Source organism: Palaemon carinicauda, chromosome 37, assembly GCF_036898095.1.
Source record: "Palaemon carinicauda isolate YSFRI2023 chromosome 37, ASM3689809v2, whole genome shotgun sequence".
Taxonomy (NCBI): domain Eukaryota; kingdom Metazoa; phylum Arthropoda; class Malacostraca; order Decapoda; family Palaemonidae; genus Palaemon; species Palaemon carinicauda.
Genome location: NC_090761.1, coordinates 55,422,928 through 55,447,927, shown reverse-complemented (window position 1 = coordinate 55,447,927; position 25,000 = coordinate 55,422,928). Strand labels below are relative to the sequence as shown.

At 38.7% G+C, this 25,000-nt stretch overlaps 1 protein-coding gene across 1 annotated transcript in view; it reads left to right on the top strand.

The window, feature by feature from the left end:
- Positions 1-25,000, top strand: part of LOC137629318 (arginine/serine-rich coiled-coil protein 2-like) — a 54,020-nt gene that overhangs the window by 1,703 nt on the left and 27,317 nt on the right. The window contains exons 2-3 of the mRNA XM_068360575.1: positions 14,323-14,850; positions 14,935-15,165. Coding sequence (XP_068216676.1) covers positions 14,323-14,850; positions 14,935-15,165 — 759 coding nt within the window. The remainder of the gene's footprint in view (positions 1-14,322; positions 14,851-14,934; positions 15,166-25,000) is intronic.

Below are 25,000 nucleotides of genomic sequence, written 5' to 3'. Positions count from 1 at the left end.
TATCGCAGAATAATATTGAAGATGTTGAGATGTATGTATATGTGTATATATATATATATATATATATATACATATATATATATATATATATATATATATATATATATATATATATATATATAATATTTGATAATTGTGTTCTACTATATATTAGCCTAGGATTGGATATGAAGATATATTGATAATTAAAGCAATCTTTACAATATTTGAAGGACCATGAAATAGATCAAATGGTTTGTATCATGTCGGACAAAATCAAATCGTATGGTAATCTAAAATAATCTATAATATTTTAGTAGTACCCCTTTTACTACTACTACTACTACTACTTACTAAGATACAGGCCTACTTAGAAAAGCATGATGCTAAAAGACCAGGGGCTCCAACAGGGAAAATAGCCCAGTGAGGAAAGGAAACAAGAAAAAAATAAAATATTTCAAGAGCAGTAACAACATTAAAATAGATATTTCTTATATAAACCATAAAAACTTTAACATAGGTCCGTTCCATCTATAGGCTAAAGACCTAGTGTCATATCAGGAACATCTATAACTTGGGGAGTAACTCGTTTTTATACTCTATATGGTATTTACTTTGTTTATTTATTTTGAATCTTGAAGTGACGTCATGTTAACATATGGCGTTAGTGTTTTTGTTTTTATCAGACGACAGACGATTGCAATAAAGAAGCAGATTAGATAACGGGGAAACAAATTTTACTTGATATGGATATACAATGTACACATATTTCCGTAAGGGGAGAAACATTACTGTAAATGGTAAGTACTATATTTATAATGTAAAATGATGGCTAGACCGCTAGATATTTAGATAAATATGCACGCACGCGCACTCGCCTCTCACCAAGGTGTGACTACTCAATCTTCCCTTACCCATAGGACGTGAAGGGCTGAGCGTGACCGGAAAGAAATATATGTATATATCTATAGTCAGACACTTGCTCTTTAATATATAGGGGAGATGTTCGGCCGTATATTCATTCACAGTTGATGGAACTCTCATGAGATTTAATTACTCTTAACCCTAATTGGTGTCTAATCTTTACGATTACTAAGCCGTAGTTAATAGCCTACCTTGGATATTTATTATAGCAGTCTAAATGTAACTTTTTTTTTATTTTCGTCTTCCGGAATTTGAAGAATATTTGATCTCTGATCAGTGAACCATGGTGTTTTGTTACATCAATGATATCCGTAGCTATAGTTTGTTTATTGTTTTTTCCAAAATTATATTACATTATTATATTGCAATATGAATGTATTCCTCTACAATATTTGTTGTTTTTAGCGTAATAATATATTTATTTATTTATTTATTTATTTATTTATTTATTTATTTATTTGGTAAATGCATACTTTGTTGTTCCTCTTTTTCATCAAGACAATGATTAACTCAGCTACATGTTTGGTTTAATAATGTCGATTCACTTCTGTTTACTATGATGAGCAAAACCCTTCAAGCCTTGCTAGCATTTTATTACGTATTGTTTACCACATTCTTAATCATTGTTATGATTTTGACCAATATTGATGTCCTTTTTTTTATATAAAGTATGTTTCCATTTTTTTCATTGTTTATCAATATTTTGATTAGTGGAATTCATTTGATATCGGAATCGACAATGTAGTTTTCTCTACATAATGTCTTTGATAATGTTTTTACTCTGTTGAATCAAATACATCACAATTTAATGGCATATTTTGTTTAATTGATATTACAAATAATTGCAAACCGAGAATTATTCGCTTATATTAACTAAATTCATATTTGCTAATGATATATTTTGTTAAATTTATATAACGTACAAATAATTGCATACCGAGAATTTTTCACTTATATTTTCTTAACTTACATTAGATGCGCAGATTCCGTTAACAATCTTCAACATAAACATTACTTTGTTTATTATTCATCTATTGAAGACCGCAAATCACCTATAATTTCCCCGTTATGTTCATGTAAGATTCACACAATGAAGATTATTCAATCACCAATTAATTTGTGAGATTTTTACGACTCCATTAATTTCAAGGATACCTTCAAACCTCAGTGACGTAACGGGACGAGTTGGTGGGTGACCGCAGTATTTGGGAATAACCGACCATTTATGGTAACGGTGGAAAAACGCGAACTCTTCGTAAATAAGCAGGATTCGTATGCAAACTGTTACTTACTTACGTTATTATTAGGTCAGGTTTGGTGAAATGTTTTTTTCGTTTTACGTTCACCTTTTTTCATGAAGTTATTATAACTGTTTTCAGTTATTATACGTTTGGAAACTGTTCCTAATGTTATTAGTAAGCCAGGTTTGGTGAAATGTTTTTTTCGTTTTTCGTTTACCTTTTTTCATGAAGTTATTATAACTGTTTTTAGTTATTATACGTTTGGAAACTGTTAGTTACTTACGTTATTATTAGGTCAGGTTTGGTGAAATGTTTTTTTCGTTTTACGTTTACCTTTTTTCATGAAGTTATTATAACTGTTTTCAGTTATATGTTTGGAAACTGTTGGTTACTTATGTTATTAGTAAGCCAGGTTTGGTGAAATGTTTTCTTGTTTTTCGTTTACTTTTTTTCGTGAAATCTTTCTGTGTTCTGTTTTAATCACTGGTGTTGGGTGGTGGTCGCTTCTTAAGTAAACTTGTATCATGTGTTGCTTTATGAGTGTCTTTTTTGTGTGGAAGTTTTATCATATTATTTTGATTACCCTACATATTTTGATGTATGTTTTTTAAAGTTTGATTTTAACTATGCGTAGGTTTTTATATATTTTTGGCTATATTTTGATGTAAATTTTTTAAAGTTTGATTTTAACTATGCGTAAGTTTTAATATGTTTTTTGCTATATTTTGTCATGTTATATGTATTATGTAATTTAGATTATTTTATTCATTATATTGTAAAAGTGTACTGTGACTTCTGCGATGTATTTTTATCTGAAAGGTCTTGATATCCATATCTACGTATGATAACCTATGAATTATATATACTGTCGTTGCTACTACTACTACTACTACTACTACTACTACTACTACTACTGGTGGTAGTAGTGGTAGTAGTGGTAGTAGTACTACTGATAGCTTTATTTTATGCCGATGGCGCTGTTGCATGATATTAGAATGAAGATATCTGAATAGGAACAAACAAATAGTTTGAAACAAATTTCATAAAAAACGAGATAATTCCGAGAGAGAGAGAGAGAGAGAGAGAGAGAGAGAGAGAGAGAGAGAAGTAAAATTGACGTACAGGTCATCAGTAGTAATTTATAATATATATATATATATATATATATATATACTATATATCTATATCTTTCCGATTACGTTTGGTGGCATGTGAGACGTATAACTCAGGTAGGGGGAGAGGGGATAGTCATACCCTGGTGAGAGAAGGTACCGCAAGAGGTACAATGTGTGTGTGTATGTGTACATATCTATCTAAATATTAGCCGTCATTTTTGACGGATCGCATACAGTGTATCGTATATTTTGCCTATTTGGAAAATACATCTATGTAAGTATCGTAAATGATCTGAAATCAAAAGGGGGTTTGTCCCAATTTGGAATCATTTGTTAAAAACCACTCACGAGATACTAGCCAGCAACCAGACCTTTCGCTTTTTAAATATTCAGGTGACCCAGCTGGGCTGAAAGTTCACGACCTCCTCGTACTGTCTGCGCCGTGTTCGTTTTCCTGTCAGTGTTGTTAATTTCCTAAGAATTGCATATAATTTCCGAGAAATTCCTTTTGGAATGTTCGCGTGGAAGGAAGGAAAGAAGGCTTTTATTATCTTCACGCGTCGTGAGGTACATTATGGAAAGGGGAAGGAGAGACTGTTTGCATGCGAAAAAAAGACTTTGCATGCAAAAGAGATTGTTTGCATGCGAAAAAAGAGACAGTTAGCATGCAAAATAGAGACTGTTTGCATGTGAAAAAAGAGACTGTTTGCATGCGAAAAACAAGAGACTGCATGAAAAAAGAGACTGTTAGCATGCGAAAAAAGAGACTGTTTGTATGCAAGAAAAGAGACTTTGCATGCAAAAAAAAACTGTTTACATGCGCAAAAAGAGACTTTGCATGCAAAAAAAAGACTGCATGTGAAAAAAGAGACTGTTTGCATGCAAAAAAAAAAATACTTCGCATACGAAAAAAAAGACTGCTTGCAAGCGAAAAAAAAGAGACTGTTTGCATGCAAAAAAAGACTGCTTGCATGCAGAAGTGTATCTGAGACAATGGTGCGTGATGTTTCTCTGGCTTTGAAATATCTTTATGGGTGGAGTGATGCGAGAAGGCAAAACTATGATGATAAATATGGGTGTAACATTATGGGATAGAAGGAAAATCATAGGTATAATCTGGAGTGGTTGGTGTTTGTAAATACGTTTTGGATAGTACATTGAAGTATGAATGTAGAAGTGACTACTACTTTTTTTCTTTTGAACTAATTCTAGTTTAGGGTAGGTTATATATATATATATATATATATACATATACATATATATATATAAATAATGTATATCCCTTTCTGAAAGGGGATACCTTAGCGTGGTGAAAGTTGTGTATCGCCTTGAATAACAATTTTGTACGAGTCAGGGCCACATATACTAGGTTGGTTTGCTGCAAGCGTTCAGACTAGAATTTCCCACCATCACCAATCCGCACTGGCCAGCGTGGTGATAAACCTGACCAAACCCCAGACGTGAATTGACATGTCTGAGGCCTTTGTCCTGCAGTGGACTAGAAACGGTTGAATTTGTTATTGTATCATGGTGGAGATGGGTTTTTTCAAGTCTATGAACATATTCCTGAATTGGACAGGAATATGTACGGTGGCTTGTCATAAACTTATGTCTCTCTTGATGGCTAAGTTGGTAGAGTCCTCGCGGGCATGGTTTCGGCTGAATAGACAGGGGTTCGAATCTCTACCCGGCCAGAAGCTATTACCATAAATGAATTCCAGTGGATATATGTTCCCAAGATAGAATTCGGTATTAAATGCCGTTGTAGTTGATATATATATATATATATATATATGTATATATATATATATATATATATATTTATATATATATACATATATATATATTTATATATACTGTATATATATATATATATATATGTGTGTGTGTGTGTGTGTGTGTAAATAGCAGATATATTTTCAATGAATATTGAGTGAATATTCCGGCGTTTTTTTTAACATGTCTACCAGCCGATATGATGCATTTTCGAAGACAGCTTAAACAAAAAAATAATTAACTAAATGGAGTACCATCTCAATCTTCTGCGTAACTGTGACTTGCGCTAACATTGTTATGACAGTGACCATGAAATGAAGCGCTTAAAGTCTGGCTACCTACCCATGTTCCCATTTTTGTCGCTTGTATTCTGCAAGGCTTAAAGCTGACGGTATACGCTGACTACATACCTGCTTTTGTATTCCCTTTTTTGTAGCTTTGTATTTATATCCACTTACGGTAATGATAACAGCATTGATAATAATTCTTCTTAACGGTATGGTCTTGTCATAGCTAGATCATTCAACATCTTCATATCCATTACCAGAAGTCATACCCAATACATGCCTTGAGCTCCTCACCATTTTTAACAAATGTCTTGCAAAGTCCACCTATTATTTATAGGTACAATTAGTATATGCTTGAATTTTAAAGAGCTTTCAGTGTAAACTGCTAAAACACTGACAACCTTTCTCTCTCTCTCTCTCTCTCTCTCTCTCTCTCTCTCTCTCTCTCAGCTTGAATTAGAGGCGAGTACGCTTCCGCTATATAAGGCTTATATCTGCATACGTACTTATACCGTTATATGTATATATAAAATATACATATGTATAAATACTGTATATTATGATTTCTTCGTATGTTTACATATAGGTATATATATTAAGTTTTATCATATCTATAGCATATATATATATATATATATATATGTATGTATAAAATGTACATGTATATATACACACAATAAATATATTATATATATTTGAGAGAGAGAGAGAGAGAGAGAGAGAGAGAGAGAGAGAGACGTGTATATGAATATCATGATTTTCATCGCAAGTATTTATCATTTTTGCATGTGGCCATTCTGTCCTGTGGAGACTGGCTTCGCAAGCAAATGACCGAGTAATCACATTCATTAATTATGCTTCCTAATTTTTAATGATAATATCTCATAATAATAATGTTTATAGATCAGCAGTTGGTTTTAGGTTTTAACGAAGCCAGCTGTTGCCACAGTCCCTTTTGTCAGAAGGCGGAGTCAGGTGTTTAGGGAAATTAAGAGGTGTGCAGTAGACCACCAGACTCTAACCGAGACCTTGTTACAGATCAGTGTTTCCTATACTGTTCTTACTTTAATGAAGGAAATTTTTAGATTGGATATAATTATTTTACTAGTGTACGCATTCCTTCAGGAATCCTTCAGGAATGGTTGCTAAATATATAGATAGATATACACACACACGCACCGTCTTTCACTAGGGTAGGACTACTCCCTCACCGTACTACCTGAAGGACGGTGAGAGCTAAGCATGACTGGGAAGATAAAGATATATATATATATATATATATACAGATATATATATATGTGTGTGTATATATATATATGTGTGTGTGTGTATATATATATATATATATATATAGCCATACCCTTGCTCTTTATTATATATAAGAGATTATTTGGAATTCTTTTCTTCCTGAATTGGATTCACTTTTAATATTTTATGTACAGAGTATTTTTATATTGAATTAAGAATAGAATTATGATATCCATGGCTTTATTAAATTTACACATGTCAACAAAACTAATATGAAGCTAATCTCTTTATTCGTCAAATTTTGTGTATAAAATATTTTTTCATCACAATAAGAATTTATTAATGCTAGTCATGTCAATATTTAATTTTAAGTTGTCAACAATAATGTGTACATTGTTTTCTTTATTTGTCAAATTTTGTGTATATATCACAATAAGAATTGAATAATGTTATTCATGTTGTTACTTAATTTTAAAATTTGTCAACAATACTAATCTGTACTTTGTTTTCTTTATTTGTTAAATTTGTCAAATTTTGTATATCAAGTATTTTTTATCACAAAAGAATTGAATAATGATAATCATATCGTTACTTAATTTGAAGTTGTCAACTAAACTAATCTGATTTTTTTCCCTCTATGTTCCAGGTAAGACTGACATGGTTTCCTGGTTCCCACAAATCTCAGCCTAATCAAGATAATCTTGGGCTATTGTTCGTCCTCTTTTAAGTGGTGAGAAACTTTCAAACATATTTAGAAGTAGTTAGATATTGATTGCATATTGAATTACGTATGAATCTGTTACTTGGTGTATTTAGTGTTAAAGGTTCTTCCTTTATGTTTGTAATTTCATTTTAGATAATGATGTAATGTGGGAAAATTTGAATTACGTCGATGGAAGGTAGTTGAATGATGTGAAGAGGAATAGGTAATTTTTTTATGGCCTTCTGGAGATGAGTTAGATAGCCAGGTGATGTATGAAAATGTCTGGGAATACCATTTTTTTTTTGTAATTTAACGTTTACACACTTATGCGTGTCATATATATATATATATATATATAATATACATACATACGTACATATATATATATATATATATATAAACTATGAGAAATATGTATAAAATTTGTTAAACGATAAAAGCCAGAGAGGGAAAGAAACAGTCGTTACTATTCTTCACATTTTAAGGAAAATAATTTCATTCATAACGGATTAGCAGTAATTCAATCCTTGGAAATGTATAATTTAACCTCCAGTTTTTTCACTGAATCCGCCTACTCCATAGTTACCGTTTGTCACCAGAATAGCTAATTCTACACAATTGAATTTGCAGGATATTCCCTTATCTTAAATTGAAAATCGTAATATATACATACCTTTATTAAATCAATCGTTCATTCTTTTCGTTATATGAAGTTTTATTATTCAGTAAATTGTTTTTGTTTTCCTGTTAGAATGTTTGCATGTTTCAATTACTTAATTGCAATTGATAAAAGATTAATATTGTTATCCGAGGAACATCACTCATTGCATAAGATGCTCAACTTGCAAACAATATCTCATTAGAAACTCAATTTGTCTCATTAGAACATCTTTAGTCTTGAAACAATGATACAACGAATGCGCGAACCTCATTAATAAACAAATGAGGTGTTCTAATGACACCTGTACTAACGAGGGATAAATGTTCATCATTGTTTTATGCTTGTTTGTAAAATGTATCTAAGTTACAGCTGTATGGATTACTGTCTTCTTCGTGGCTTCTTCTGAGCCTTTGCCTTTTTATGGTTTTTTTTTTTACCTTATTTTAAATTAGCGAATCTGTTGTTTGCTACGAATAGTTGAAGATATTCTAATCAGTGCTGAATATTTACTTTATATTGATCCCGCTTTGCTTTCCGTGAAAAGGGACATATCAGAGTTATTTTGATGTTTATTTAATGTAAAATTTCCCCGTCAGTTATTAATATATTTGTATTAAACATTGTTGGTTATTATCAATTGCAAGTTTCTATTTATATATTTACCAAGGCACTTCCCCTAAATGGGGGGAAGGAGGTAGCTGACATAAAAAATAGGGTCAAAAGGGGACTATTTCACTCTTCGCTGCTCCCAGCCTGACGAGGTATTCAGCCGAGTTTGGTTGGTACTGCTAGGGTGCCACAGCCCATCCTCCCCCGTTTCTATTTCTAAAAAAGAATATTATAAGAGATTTTATTTTCTTTTGAAATGGATTATAATTCAAAAGCATCGTAAATTACATCGAAATAGAGACCCAAATTCTTTGCAGCTTGACCTTCCGCGATAGAAAAGTGACTCGCCCGATATCCGTTATAAAGATGAAGTAGATCCGAATGGAAGCTCGTTATGCAATACGAAATTTTGGAAAAGGATTTCAACAGTTGAAAAAAAAAAAAAAGCGTGAACGTTATATATATTTTTTCCATCTGTTCCTAAACGTTTCTAACGGGAGTTTCCATTTTATTAAAGAAATATTTTTATGATGTGGAAGTAGGAAGAGCAATTCTCTCTCTCTCTCTCTCTCTCTCTCTCTCTCTCTCATTTTAAAAGGGACTAATGATACTTCCATTTTATTCAAGATAATTTTTTATGATGTAGAAAGAAAGAGCAATTCTCTCTCTCTCTCTCTCTCTCTCTCTCTCTCTCTCTCTCATTTTAAAAGGGACTAATGATACTTCCATTTTATTCAAGAACATTTTTATGATGTAGAAAGAAAAGCAATTGACAAGATCTCTCTCTCTCTCTCTCTCTCTCTCTCTCTCTCTCTCTCTCTCATTTTAAAAGGGACTAATAATATTTCCATTTTATTTAAGAACTTTTTATGATGTAGAAAGAAAGAGCATTTGACAAGATCTCTCTCTCTCTCTCTCTCTCTCTCTCTCTCTCTCTCTCATTTAAAAAGGAACTAATGTTTCCATTTTATTTAAGAGCATTTTTATGATGTGGACAGAAAGCAATAATTGATAAGATCTCTCTCTCTCTCTCTCTCTCTCTCTCTCTCTCTCTCTCTCTCTCATTTAGAAAGAAACTAATGATATTTCCATTTTATTTAAGAACATTTTTATGATGTGGACAGAAAGCAATAATTGATAAGATCTCTCTCTCTCTCTCTCTCTCTCTCTCTCTCTCTCTCTCTCTCATTTTAAAAAGGACTAATGATATTTCCAATTTATTTAAGAATTTTTTTTATGATGTAGAAAGAAAAAGCAATTAACAAGATCTCTCTCCCTCTCTCTCTCTCTCTCTCTCTCTCTCTCTCTCTCTCTGCTTAAGGTTAATGTGCTCTGGTGCTGAGTTAGGAAGTTCAAGATGCCACGTAAATGCACGCATTAGCCTTGCCGGTAAAAACCGACCAAGTTTGATTCTGTTTAGTGTTTCAGCACGTAAGAGAAAAACTGGAGAAGACATATCCTTACTGAAGGTTAATATATTTAATTAAAAAACGTATGAACCTTCTTAAGTAAAACTGCATGTGAGAGACATTTTTATTGGCATCTGCTTTCTATTATATAAAAATAGTCATTATAAAGCTAAATTTTGTGAGGCAATCATAATATGCAGTTATATATCGCAAGAAAATATATATATAGAGTTAAATCGTAAGAAATTTTACATTGTAAGTAAAGGGTGTTCTTTTTAAGGACATTATTGTTTCTTTTAATCTTTATGATTTACTTGTAACTGATTTACGATTTTTTTTTCTTTTACAAGTCAAATTTTTCAAAAGGATGGCTTCTTGAATCTGTATGACCGCCAGATTGGGGTTCAAGCTATGCTCAGACTCTATACTTCATTTGGTCGCTGCAACCTTACCATCCTTGTGAGCTAAGGATCGGGGGTTTGGGGAGCCTATAGGTCTACCTGCTGAGTCATTAGATGGTCCTAGGTTGGATAGGAGGGGCTTGGTTGCTGATCATATGTATAATTATATGGTCAGTTTCGAGAGTCTTGGGCATTGTCCTGCTTGCTAGGGCAATGTTACTGTCCCTTGCCTCTGCTACTCATGGTAGCCTTTAAAAAAGTGGTTGTCATTATACTGTATCAACTCCACAAACAGCATTTTAAATGTTTAAAGGTCGCTCATGAATGACAGAGGCAAGGGACAGTGACAATGCCCTAGAGATTGACCATTTGTACACATAATCAACGTCCAAGCTCCCTCTCCACCCAAACTGGGACCAGGGAGGACTGGTAATGGCTGGTGATGACTCAGCAGAAAGACCTATAGGCGACCTCGAACCCCAATCTAGCAGATCGCTAGGCAGGAACGTATCTAATAGGCCACAACAAGAATGATGATGAATGGGCTGTAGAAAATTTTATGGATTATGTTGAAAATTCATCCTGGAAACTCCAAATGCAACTTTTATATTACTAGATAGAAGTACTTCAACAATTTTTTTATATTCCATTCATAATATTAATGAGTGAAACCTCAAAAGCAATTTGGATATTTGATAAGAATCCTATGGGGGCTATGACTTACTGTCTAAGAGCCCTCGTCCGGAAACAAGGTCCGGGCAATCTGGGTGTGTGTGTGTTGATAAGAAAGCAATACAAAACACCAAAACGACGTTTTCACAGGAGAATGAATACGTAGAAGGAAGTGGCAAAGAACAGGCGATACTGGATGAGAAATCATTATAAAGCTTCCAACCACAATATAAAGAAATAAAACGTAATGAAAAACTGGTTTGTTAGCGCAGGAAGTGACTCCATGAGCCATGACTGAGTTGGCAATGAACCTCTTATTACACACACACATGTACACACGCACGCACGCGCTGGTGAACTGCCTGACCTTGTCCTTCCTTGGTACTCTATTCTAGTTGCGCTCTCACTATTTCTAGTTTTCATACGGATGTCATCCATTCCTGGGATGTGATCAGCCATGCGTCCGTTTGCGCTTCAAGCGAAAGGAGGTTTGCTTGTTTAGTCTAGTCTTGTAGCTTAATATTGGATAAGTTATAATAATAATAATAATAATGATAATAATAATGATAATAATAATTTTCATTATATAATAAAGAGCTACTATTTTCACTGCAAGAGAAAGCGATGTTTACTTGTTTATTCTAGTCATGTAGCTGAATGTTTAATGAATTATGATAATGGTAATCTCCTCCCTTATATATTAAAGACCAAGTGTCTGTATATATATATATATATATATAGAGAGAGAGAGAGAGAGAGAGAGAGAGAGAGAGAGAGAGAGAGATTTCGGGTACGCTCAGTGGCATTATCAGACGTATGACTACTCGGTCTGTCCCCGTCCCTCGGGTATGGGGGAGAGGGAGCAGTCATGCCCTGGTGAGAAAGGTTGTAGATAGGAACTACTTTTTCCTATTATCTTAATGCTGCTAATTATTGACCTAGATGTTTATTTAGAAGAAACGAATTCATTTCGATTTTCATTGGTCAGAGTGGAACTGCAACTCAAAAAGTTCTCTTTCCTCTGAATAAAACCGATGGTATATTTCATTACAGATTCAAATTAATCTGTGTGCAACTTATATTTGCCTTTTTGCCACGTAACACTCTTATCGAGGCCGTGCAGCTGCACTCAAAAGTTCTTCATTAATACTTTATAACTTTACTACTTTTTGGCGTTTAGGCTTTTTCAGAAGGTGTACTTTTTTTTATTCCACTTACATGCTGTACCTAAGGGTGTATATAATAATCCCTTTGTGATAGTTTATATGGGAGATATTTATTTTAATGTTACTGTTCTTGAAATATCTTATTTTTTCTTGTTTCCTTTCCTCACTCGCTATTTTTCCAGTTGGAGCTCCTAGGCTTATAGCATCCTGCTTTTCCAACTAGGATTGTACCTTAGCAAGTAATAATAATAATAATAAAAATGGGGCAGAAAAACAGCTCTTAAGTAAAGTAAGTAAGTACACTTTTACTAAAAGATTTCCCATCAATACCGAATTCGTATGTTTGACAAAACATTTTTGCGAAGACCGAGGACAGTTTATCATCCTCTGGCTTCCAGACTTGATCATGCACCAGTAAATACGACTCAGGGCAACCCCTCTCTCCAGTTCTCACGTGCTTCAGTAGCGCGAGCGAAGCCATTCGCAATGTAGGGTAATATGTCATAGGCTGGCGCAGCTCTGCGGTGCCAATTCAAAGATTATCCGTACGTGGATCTTGATCACCAGCGCGGCCCCGTCCGCTTCCAGTAATGAAGTCTGGATCACCTTGGAGTTCATCTGGAGGAATCCGACTTGTTTTACTTTTACCCTAATATGTTTACCCTTCAGATATTACTCTCTCTCTCTCTCTCTCTCTCTCTCTCTCTCTCTCTCTCTCAAGTGCAAATACACTCGCGTCAGTTCCTTGATCGAAGGAGGAATGAAATTGCTTGAGGTCGGTGCCTTCAATTTCTGCTATGCCTCTGTTGGCTTAATCAGCAATTTTGTGTTCCTAGTTGTTAATTGACGGCTGTGTGTCACAATTGTAGAGAAGACGATACCAATTCCTTAATATCGCAAGAGGGTCTGGCCCCCTCTTTTGTTCTTCTCTTGTACTTCTCTTTCTCCCTATTTCCTTAATCTTTCCCATCCCGAGTACCTGCCTTTGAGCTATAAATTGGATTGTATCCAGGGGTACTCTTCCTTTCCCCATATTCCCCACTTCCCTATTGTTATGATTATTATTATTATTATTATAGAGAAGAGGGATAAAAAAATAGGCCTACAGCGAAAATATCCGACTTAAGTTATTTTTACGTTGTCAAAAAGTACCATCTTGTTACACACGGAGAGGGACTTAAAAAAACAATTTTATAATCCTCACGTCACCATGAATATTTTCTATCATACTCTGTCACTCCTATAGATTTATTTTTTACCTTTTTTTGCATAAGTATTTATCACCTAGAGCGCCTCCTTCCTAACGATGTGCCATCTTATAGTAGTGCGTGCTACTCACTATGCTCTGTGTTAACATCTACAGTCTGATTGGGTGCCACGTTGCCACTTTCTCTCGAGGTACCACGTTGCTACACATCCCAGTACTGGATGTATTGCATTCCTTTTATTATTATTATTATTATTATTATTAGTAGTAGTAGTAGTAGTAGTAGTAGTAGTAGTAGTAGCTAAGCTACAACCCTAGGTGGAAAAGCGGGATGCTATAAGCCCAAGAGCTCCAACAGGGAAAAGTAGCCCAGTGACCAAAGGAAATAAGATGATAAACTATTTGAGAAGTAATGAACAATTAGAATAAAATATTTCAAGAACAGTAACAACAATAAAACAAGATCTTTCATAGATAAGCTATAAAAAACTCATGTCAGTCTGTTCATCATGACATTTTACTGCAAGTTTGAACTTTTGAAGTTCTACCGATTCAACTTGCAAGGCTGTTGAGCGTTCCTCCTGTTAGCATTGTTGATGCTGGTGTTCGTAAAATGATAATGATCCATATTAACTTTTGGTTCAAGTATGTCCTACCTGATGTAAGGCTCGTCATTTTCGTAACATTATTTATTAAGATTATTACTATTAAAATTCTTATTATTTTTAAGATTATTATTATTTTATTATCGAAATCGTTGAAGTTGTCATTGTCGAAGTCATTGTCGTCGAATTCGTTGTCCTCGAACTCGTCGTCGTCGTTGTATTCATCGAAATATTCGACATTTTTAGAATTATTATTATTATTATTATTATTATTATTATTATTATGTTGTCGAAGTCGTTGAAGTTGTCATTGTCGAAGTCATTGTCGTCGAATTCGTCGTCCTCGAACTCGTCGTCGTCGTTGTATTCATCGAAATATTCGTCGTCGAAGTCGTCGGTATCGAAGTCGTCGGCATCGAAGTCGTCGGTATCGAAGTCGTCGGCATCGAAGACGTCGGTATCGAAGTCGTCGGTATCGAAGTCGTCGGTATCGAAGTCGTCGGTATCGAAGTCGTCGGCATCGAAGACGTCGGTATCGAAGTCGTCGGTATCGAAGTCGTCGGTATCGAAGTCGTCGGCATCGAAGACGTCGGTATCGAAGTCGTCGGTATCGAAGTCGTCGGCATCAAAGTCGTCGTTATCGAAGTCGTCGGCATCGAAGTCGTCGGTATCGAAGTCGTCGGCATCGAAGACGTCGGTATCGAAGTCGTCGGTATCGAAGTCGTCGGCATCAAAGTCGTCGTTATCGAAGTCGTCGGCATCGAAGTCGTCGGCATCAAAGTCGTCGTTATCGAAGTCGTCGGCATCGAAGTCGTCGGTATCGAAGTCGTCGGCATCGAAGACGTCGGTATCGAAGTCGTCGGCATTGAAGACGTCGGTATCGAAGTCGTCGGTATCGAAGTCGTCGGCATCAAAGTCGTCGTTATCGAAGTCGTCGGCATCGAAGTCGTCGGTATCGAAGTCGTCGGCATCGAAGGCGTCGGTATCGAAGTCGTCGGCATCGAAGACGTCGGTATCGAAGTCGTCGGTATCGAAGTCGTCGGCATCAAAGTCGTCGTTATCGAAGTCGTCGGCATCGAAGTCGTCGGTATCGAAGTCGTCGGCATCGAAGACGTCGGTATCGAAGTCGTCGGTATCAAAGTCGTCGGCATCGAAGTCGTCGGTATCGAATTTATCTGGCATACTTTTCATCCTTCTGTTCTTCTGACTCTTATAGTCTTATTTCTTTTGAAAGGCGTAATGTCTTTTGGCTTCCTTCCTTCGTTTCAGAGCCTCACTCTTCCTCCTTATGCATTTCCTTGATCTTGTTTTCTTTGGGGCTGAGAGGAGGAAAGAAAATGCATAAGATAGTATTTCCATTTATATTTCCTTAGGGAAGATATGAAATGCAGAGAGAGAGAGAGAGAGAGAGAGAGAGAGAGAGAGAGAGATTCACATTAGGTTGTTACTTGAATTTTAAAAAAAAATGGACTACTTTTATAACTCAGTCTGAAAGTCACTTAAATATTTGTAAGGTAAACAAAATATTGAGAGAGAGAGAGAGAGAGAGAGAGAGAGAGAGAGAGAGAGAGAGAGAGAGAGAGAGGCCATCTAGGATGTAACAAACAACCCGAAATGCTAATATTTATTTTGCATGTGGATGGAAGTTTTTCATTTTCACTCTTACATTTGTAGGTTAATGAGATCCACTGTCTGCTGGAATGTCCTTTTTTTTTACTTTGTAGACTACACAAGATGTAGGTTTCTGGAATTGAGTAATTTCATTAATATTTCAGGTAATTTTAGCAAAATTTTCGTACGGATGGCTGTAAAAGTTCAGATATGCCTACTTTGATTATTCCTCTTTATTAATATTTCGTTAGAATATTGCAATATTATTTTATATTTTTTTTAGCCATGGTTTTCTAGATTTTCTGTAACATTGTTCTAACACTTGAAAGTTATTAACTTATTTTAAAACGGAAAACAGTTTTATTCTTTAAAAATATGAAAAAAGCTAATTTGTTTTCTTACGTCTTAATTAAAATACTTATGAAATATATATTTTAACGATGATACAACGTTAGTGTTTCATAAATATTTTGAATTGGGAGAAAGGCAATTATTATATTTTTTTCTTTATTATACATGAATGGTAACAATAATGATAATTAGCATTACCTTAAGTTAACATTCAATATGATGCCTTCTTTTAAACCATCATTATGTTTAAAAGGGTACAATAAGAAGATAAGCCACGAACATGCAAGAGGTTTATCTCTGATCTTAGAATTACTTAACCGAGTGATAAAACACTTAAGAATGTATTTTCCTTAAACACTCGTAAGTGTTGTCGTGAGTAGACAGAAACCATATGTTCATCTGTACATATTGATTTGTTAATTGTTATATATATATATATATATATATATATATATATATATATATATATATATATATATATATATATGTGTGTGTGTGTGTGTGTGTGTGTGTGTGTGTATACATATGTATATATATACTGTATATATATATATATATATGTTTTATATAATATATAGACATATATATATATATATTATATATATATATATATATATATATATATATATATATATATATATATATATATATATATATATATATTCAAATAAGCCATATATTTTGATACATTAATATGTGGATTCTCTTACCGACCTCGGGATCAGAGCCCCAGGCATAACCACTCAAAGACAATAGCCTTTGGCCTGCCTGAAATCGAACCCTGGTCCAGGAAACTTGTAACAACAGTGACATACCAAATGTGAAAAACACGTCTAAATGTGCAAAATTTATCACTTATATATATATATATATATATATATATATATATATATATATATATATGTGTGTGTGTGTGTGTGTGTGTGTGTGTGTGTTTATGGTCATGGTTTCACATAAAAACAAAGTTATTTCTCATCCTACCTGCATGCAAAGTATTTTTATGATTGGTTTCCCCAAATTTATGTTTGCTGTGATATAGAGAAATAGAATATAGCTTTGATTTAAAAGAATATTTCTTACTGTTCTACACGATCTCTCTCTCTCTCTCTCTCTCTCTCTCTCCTCTCTCTCTCTCTCTCTCTCTCTCTCTCTCTCTCTCTCTCTCCGTTCTTTCCAGTTTGTTTCGATGTCATGTGAAATATACCTTCGATTTGGCAACACTGCATAGTCGCACATGTAATGGCCACTAATCAGCTGTTAATACTGTATGACTCATATATCTGTGCCCTGTTATTTCCCTGGTGGATGACGCAGTAAGGAGTGAACTTGTTGAATCCTCAGTGGCTATCAGGCGATGTCACCGAGTGTGTTCGTTTGTGTTGCTTTCGCAAAATATAGCCGGGAGTAAAATGGTTTTAGCAATTATTTACATGCTAGTATACGCAAAACGTCAAGAATGATGGCTAAATATTTAGATAGCTATGCACACATACGCAGAGGCATCACCTTCGCCTTCTCACCAGGGTATGACTACTCTCCCTCCCTATATATATAACGGATTTTGAGCGAAGCGAAAAATCTATTTTTGGGTGAGATAGCCATGTCGTCCTGATGGAAGTTCCTATAGGGTAGCTTCCTAGGGTATATTACAACTACGGCGATATTCCCAGAGAATTTACCTTAAGGTACCAGAATTCTAACTCCTGGAGCGAGTATCCCTCGTGAAAGGGATATCGCGACATATCAGAGGACGTATTCTAGACACGTCACATGGCAATCTACGACCTGAATAGAGATTCGTCTCGTAGGAGGGAGATTGACGAGATACGAATTCGGGAAAGAAAAAAGGGGAGCCGCTCCCAAGGCTTCCCTATCCCCCGATTCGTATGCGTGCCTGGCGCCAATCCTGGCGCCATCTGTATTCCTTGTAGCGTACACGAGGTGCTACAGATACTGTATGTAGGGAGGGGTCCTACAGCCCTTTCTTAGAAAGGCAAGGGCGGGTCCATCAGGACGACATGGCTATCTCACCCAAAAATAGATTTTTCGCTTCGCTCAAAATCCGTTTTTTGGGCTCAAGCCATGTCGTCCTGATGGAAGTGTACCAGAGCATTACTGTATCTGTGGATTCTCAGAACGTGCCGTACTCCCCGGAGATATTTATTCCCGGTCGACTAGACCTAGAGACCTAAGATGTTACCGTTATACATCTTTTCAACTAACTATAAACTATGTTAGAGCTTCCTGCCCCCTACAGGGAAGAGTCCTACTAGACTCTGGAAAGTCTCGAAGAGTACATATATCTATGTATGAATACCAGGCAAGCTAATATAGTGGTCTCGCCCTATATTAAGTAAAGCATAGTTTGTATAGAACCACTGCGTCAATATATTGACCAGTCATCCGCACAATACTTGTATTGGACAAAGGTTTATATCCGCATAGGAAGAAACTAATAAAACCGCCCTCGTCCCTTTATGGGACGGAGTCCTCCCATTAGGGGACTTACATAAACCAATGCAACATAGCTTGCAAAACAGAACAATTCTATCAGAATTATCCCAGATAAGATACATAGAATTAAAATGCTCAATTAAACCAATAAATTGACACAGGTGAAAGAGACGCAAGGTTCTCAAGAACAAGTTTATTGACAGATAATAAACAGACAGGTTAACAACAAATATATATATTTATATAAAAGAGGGTAACCCAAAACTTTAAGCATAAGTATGATAGTAAACAGAACTTGTTTATCTGAAAGAAAAACCATTAAACACCACTTTAATGAGATACCAAGGTATCAAGTTATAAAAAATCTGTATTACAAATCAATCACATTAGCGTTAGAAACGCTTGGCACACATGTCTGAACTTATGCAAGGTTCACCTTTGAAGGAAGGAACAGTCTATATGGGCACTTGGTGCCCTCATTTAGTTTGTAGTACAGTATGTACCTACACACTCACCCTGGACTTAATCGTCCCAATTAAGACCACTGTTCCTCGCAGAGTTAAACAGTAGGGTTAACTACACGACCCACTGCTACCACAGATCTCTTAAGTTCCTCTACTTGCTTCGCATAGTGGCGAAAGAACACCCTGGAAGACTTCCAGCCCGTGTATGAACGGAGATGTTCAAAATCCATACAATTAAAGAAATTTAGGGATGAGGCAACTTTCCTCGGATCGTGACCTGCGGGTGTACTGTCAGGATCCGCTCTGCGAATAAAATATGTCATTTTCGCTCTGAGTTGATTCAGAGATAAATTTGAGCCTGATGTTTCTCCCCTGAATAGTTGACTACCCTTGAAGTCTGAAGTTCTACGAAGATAGACCTTTAGGCATTCTACTGGACATAGAGATGCATCTTCTTTCAGAGGACAGATTCTCCAGGGACCCCACCTGTTGGTGGGTAACTCATTCTTGGCGAGAAACGTAGGATCCGGAAACAGGTTCAGCTCCCCCCCATCCAGGAACTGAACACGACCTGCCTCTCTCGAGAGGGCTACGATCTCACTAACCCTGGCCCCGGACGCGAGTGCAAATAGGAAAATAACTTTTTGCGTCAAATCCTTTAACGCACATTCTTCATTGCTCAACAAGGAGGCGAAATGAAGAACTTTGTCTAAAGACCATGAGATGGGCTTTGGAGGTGCTGAAGGTCTGAGCCTAGCGCAGGCTTTCGGAACTTTATTAAAGATCTCGTTACCAAGGTCGATCTGGAAGGCAAATAAAATGGGTCTCATCAAAGCCGATTTACACACTGAAATCGTGTTAGCTGCCAATCCTTGGCCATGGAGATGGATGAAGAAAGATAAGCAGAAATCTGTTGAGATCTCCTGCGGATTCTTTGCCTTTACAAAGGCCACCCATTTTCTCCAAGATGACTCATATTGCCTTCTAGTCGATTTGCACTTGTATTCCTCTAGGAAGTCTATGCTGGCTTTCGAAATCCCGAAGCGCTTTCTCACCGCTAGGGCGAGAAAATCATGAGCTGCAGGGTCTGGGTTTTCTGTAATGAAGCGCAGACAGTCGACTTCTGGACTCGCTGGGTCAGAACTGGATGTGGTAGCGGCACGAACTTCATCTGTAGTTCCAACGCCAAGGGGAACCACATGCTGTTCGCCCACTTGTGGGCCACTATTGCCGCTACCCCCTTGAAGGATCTCAGTTTGTTGAGGACCCTCAACAGAAGGTTGTGAGGAGGGAACAGATAAATCCTGGACCATCTGTTCCAGTCGAGGGACATTGCGTCCACTGCTTCCGCTAAGGGGTCCTCGTACGGGGACACGTACAGGGGCAACTTCTTGTTGTCTTTCGTCGCAAAGAGGTCTATTTGCAGTTCTGGGACTTGATTCAGAATGAAGGAAAATGATCCTGCGTCTAAGGACCATTCCGACTCTATCGGTGTGAACCTGGATAGAGCGTCCGCTGTCACATTGCGGACTCCTTGAAGGTGAACTGCCGACAGGTACCACTTCTTCTTTTCCGCCAATCGGAAAATGGCTAACATCACTTGGTTGAGAGGTGGTGACCTCGACCCTTGTCGATTCAAGCATCTCGCAACCACCTCGCTGTCTGTCACCAATCTTATGTGGATCGAGTGACGCGGGGAGACTTTCTTTAAGGTAAGGAGCACTGCCATAGCTTCTAGAAAGTTTATATGAAAGGTCCTGAATAGCTTGGACCAAGTCCCCTGGACTTTTTTCCGATGAGAGTGACCTCCCCATCCCTCCTTTGAGGCGTCTGAGTGAATCGTCAACGACGGGGGAGGTGGCTGAAGAAGAACAGACTTCTTTAGATGTCTGGCTTGGGACCAAGGTCTGAGAAGAGTACGTAGCCGAGGCGGCACTGGTCTTCTCAGGTCTCTTCGCGCGTTTGATGCATACCTTCTCCAAACTCCGGTTGCATCCTTTAGCTGTGCTCTTAGCACTGGGTCTGTCACTGAAGCAAACTGGAGAGAGCCTAGTACCCTCTCCTGTTCGCGTCTTGATATCCTTTCGGAATCTAGAAGTCTCTTGACAGAGCCCGCTATCTCCTTCCTTTTCTTCATTGGGATGGAGAAACTGTGTGACAAAAGGTCCCAGTGGATTCCCAGCCACTGGAACTTTTGGGATGGAGAAAGTCGAGACTTTTTCTTGTTGATCTTGAAGCCTAGGTACTCTAGGAACTGGATCACCTGACTGGAAGCTTGCAAGCATTCGGTCTCGGATGCTGCCCACACCAGCCAGTCGTCCAGGTAGGCTACTACCTGAATTCCCTTTAGGCGTAATTGTTTGAGAGCTGCGCTCGCAAGCTTCGTGAAAATCCTTGGGGCTATGTTTAGCCCGAATGGCATGGCTCTGAAGGCGTACAGTTTTCGTTGTAGCCTGAACCCTAGGTAGGGGGAGAGTCGACGGCTGATTGGAATGTGCCAATAGGCGTCTGACAAGTCTATAGAGACTGAGTATGCCCTCTTGGGCAGTAAGGTCCTTATGTGTTGCAGTGTTAGCATCTTGAATTTGCAATTCACTATGAACTTGTTGAGTGGTGACAAGTCCAGAATGACTCTGAGCTTTTCCGAGTCTTTCTTGGGAACACAAAACAGCCTCCCTTGGAATTTGATGGACTTCACCTTTCGGATCACATTTTTCTCCAACAGTTCTTGAACGTACTCCTCCAAAATGGGGGTGGAGTGTTGGAAAAACCGAAGGCATGGGGGTGGAGTGCTGTACCAGCTCCAACCCAGTCCATTCTTGAGTAGGCTTTGGGCCCAGGGATCGAAGGTCCAGCGATCCCAAAATTTCATCAGTCTCCCTCCTACCGGTATCATTTCACTTGGACTGCCGTCCTGAGGTCTTGCCTCCCTGACCACGACCACCTCTGAATCCCCTTCCCCTTGAGGGGCGCCTAGACGAGCCTCTGGCTGCTCCTCTAGGTTTTGCACGAAAGGAAGAAGACTGTCCTTCGAACGTTGGGGCGAATGTGGTTGACTGACCTGGCACCGCCTGGGGTACCCACTGAAAGGCAGTCGGGGTTTGTGCCACCATTTGGGGCACTGGAGGCAAAGGCAATTGCAGTTGCTGTTGCTGTCTATAAGGCTTGGCTGGCCGAGATGGTAGCCTAGTCTTCATATTCTTCCTCTTTGGTTGAGGACCCTCATCCGGGGAAGATTTTCTTTTGATAGCCAGGCCCCACTTCTGGAGAAGATTTCTATTCTCCACGGCGGCCTTATCAACAACCTCTTTGACCACATCGGTAGGGAAAAGGTCTTTTCCCCAAATGTTGGAGGAGATTAACTTCCTTGGCTCGTGTCTCACCGAAGCCCCGGTGAACACAAACTCCCTGCAAGCTCTCCTTGCCTTGACGAAGTTATAAAGGTCCTTCGTCACTGTGGCTAAGTGAGACTTAGCCACTACCATGAACATTTCATGGACCTTGGGGTCACTTGCCATCGTCTCGAGAGTAGTCTGATGAGACATTGAGGCAGCCAGTCTTTCTTTTGTCTCGAACTCTCTTCGTAAAAGAGATTCGGACAGCTTGGGGAGGTCCTCGCCGAATTGCCGTCCGGCAATATCAGCCTCCAACTTTCCCACTGAGAATGTTAGATGGACATCCTTCCAGTCTTTGTGGTCCATAGGTAGAGCCAGCGACAAGGGTTTACACTCCTCCAGGGAGGGGCAAGGCTTGCCGGCCTCGACTGCCTTTAGGACAGCCGCAAACCCTTTCTGTAAAATGGGGAAGGCTCTATCAGGAGAGGACACAAACGAAGGGAGCTTCTTGCTCAATGCAGCTACCTTCGAATTCGAGAAGCCCCTCTCTTTCATCGAGGATGAAAGTAGGGCTTGAGCCTTAGCGTGGTCCATAACAATGACCTCCTTCGGCTCTGTCTCCTCCCTTGAAGCTGGTTCTTTTCTCAGCCGGACATAGCAGTCCGGATATGATGCCTTGCTGGGCCAGAATTCTACCTCCTCTAGGGGAACTGAACCCAGCTTATCCGAAATGACGATCTTTCCAGTCGTCATCGGCATGTGCTCAGCATACCTCCATGGGTTAGCATCTGAGCATATGGGAAGGTCTTTCACATTGAGCCTTTTCCGGGGCCCATGTGATTCTGCCAGGGACTGCATGCGCAGTTCCATTGCAGCCGCCTTCTCCTGATTCTCCTTCTGCATTTGTTGGATCATTCCAACAATCGAAGAGAGGGCCTGTCCCAGTTCTACTGGGAGGCCAGCCGATGTTGAGGGGATAGGCTCCGGCATCTGAACCGGAGCAGCCGACACCTCGTCGACCTCATCCTCTACGACATCCGGGGTTTGAACTTGATCCTGACCTTCTGCCAGGAGGTCTTCTTCCAAACGATCGTCCAGGTCAGACATCCTGTCACACAACTGGATGTCTTGCATCGCATCTGCGACTTCCTCGTCCACCTGGACTTGATCTTGAAGGATCTCCTCTTGAGGCTGGGGAATCACTGCCTCAGCTGATGCCTGGGGAAAAAGATACGCCCTCATCTTCTCACTTGGAAGATAAGGGCCAGAGGTGTTCTTCTTGAAGCCCCTTACCCAAGTACGAAGCTTTTCCCTAGCTATATCCCTTGATTCCGCCGTTCTAGGGGAATCAAAAGCCTCAGTAATCAGGTTAGTGCATACAGTACATACCTGAGGGTCCCAATACTGGAGATCATCCTTGGAGACAGCGCATGCTGCGTGTCTCCTACAACACTCATGTCCGCAGAGGTTCTTGCTGCGGACATTGCAGAAAACATTTCCGCACTTCGGAGGGTCCTCCTGTAAAGAGAAGAAATTTCCATGAGTATCAAGTGAACTATGTATCACTGGATATGCATAGTATAGCATAACAATTCATAATTGAAAGACACACACTTGTGTTTCCCTCACAACCCATTGTTGCAGCCTTCCAGATAATAAAATCAAAAAATGGTTTATCTCTACTAGAGTAACCAATGCAAGGTTTCCAGAGGAAACAGGTGGAGCTCACACCTAGGCAATGATTTTAAAAATCCTGGATAATAGACGGGGAAGAACTCTGCTTCCTGTCTGAGGGCAACAGCAAAGGGCTGTGTAAGAAAACACAATAGTATTAGAAGATACAGTGCTGTACCTAAACCTTTACTATAGTTTTCTTCTTACTGTATATGCTATACAGAAGAATACTAGTACAGTATAGGAGGATGTGTGCCGGCCTGCCTTTGCCGGCCGGCACACACCACAATTAGCTTTAAAGTATACTACTTAACAGCTATAGGGCGGCAGCCCTCTGGTTCAAATGCCTGTGCCGGCGGCAGCAGCTGCCGGCCAGCAACAGCCAGTGTTGGCCGGCAATGATTGCCGGCCAGCAACTACACAAGGTAGTACCCAGCTGCCGGCCACACTCTTGGTGACCGGCAGACAAGGACTGACATAAGCCGGCCGGCAAAGGTACAAGACCGATGCCAGCCGGCAGCAAAAGAACCAGAAGACTACCCCTGCCCGGCTGCCGGCCTCATAGGCCGGCTGCCGGGACAGGTACAGCACTAGAAGAAAATAGAATGGATGCCGGGATAAGAGTGTACACAACCCCCCAAGCCCGGCAACCGAAAGAGTGCATATAAGGAAGGGGAGAAACTTAATTCAGGCTTCCTTGACCAATGCCGTCCGGCTCTGCCGGCAGGCATGGATGAGGGACCAAGAGAGGTCCGGGCAGCACTCGAAAACATAAGACCCTTGCCGTCCAGCGTCTCTGCCGGCCGGCAATGGGCTTAGTCAATCCATATCCCAACCTATACTAGGTCCAGAAGTAGAATGACATATGGTACAGTAATACCCCTGCCGGCCAGCTCTGCCGGCCGGCAAGGTACAGTACAGTAATGGCTAGGCCATTACGGAGATAGAGGGGGAAGGGACAAGAGGGTCCTGCCAACCTTGCTTTAGTGACAGATCACCCGCAGCCAAGAACTCTGTCTTAGCCTAAGGGAGATCTAAGGGAAAGTGCCAGCGCAGTAGTATAATACCTGCCAGCTTCCAGAGCACCAAAGCAAGGAAGACGTTGCAA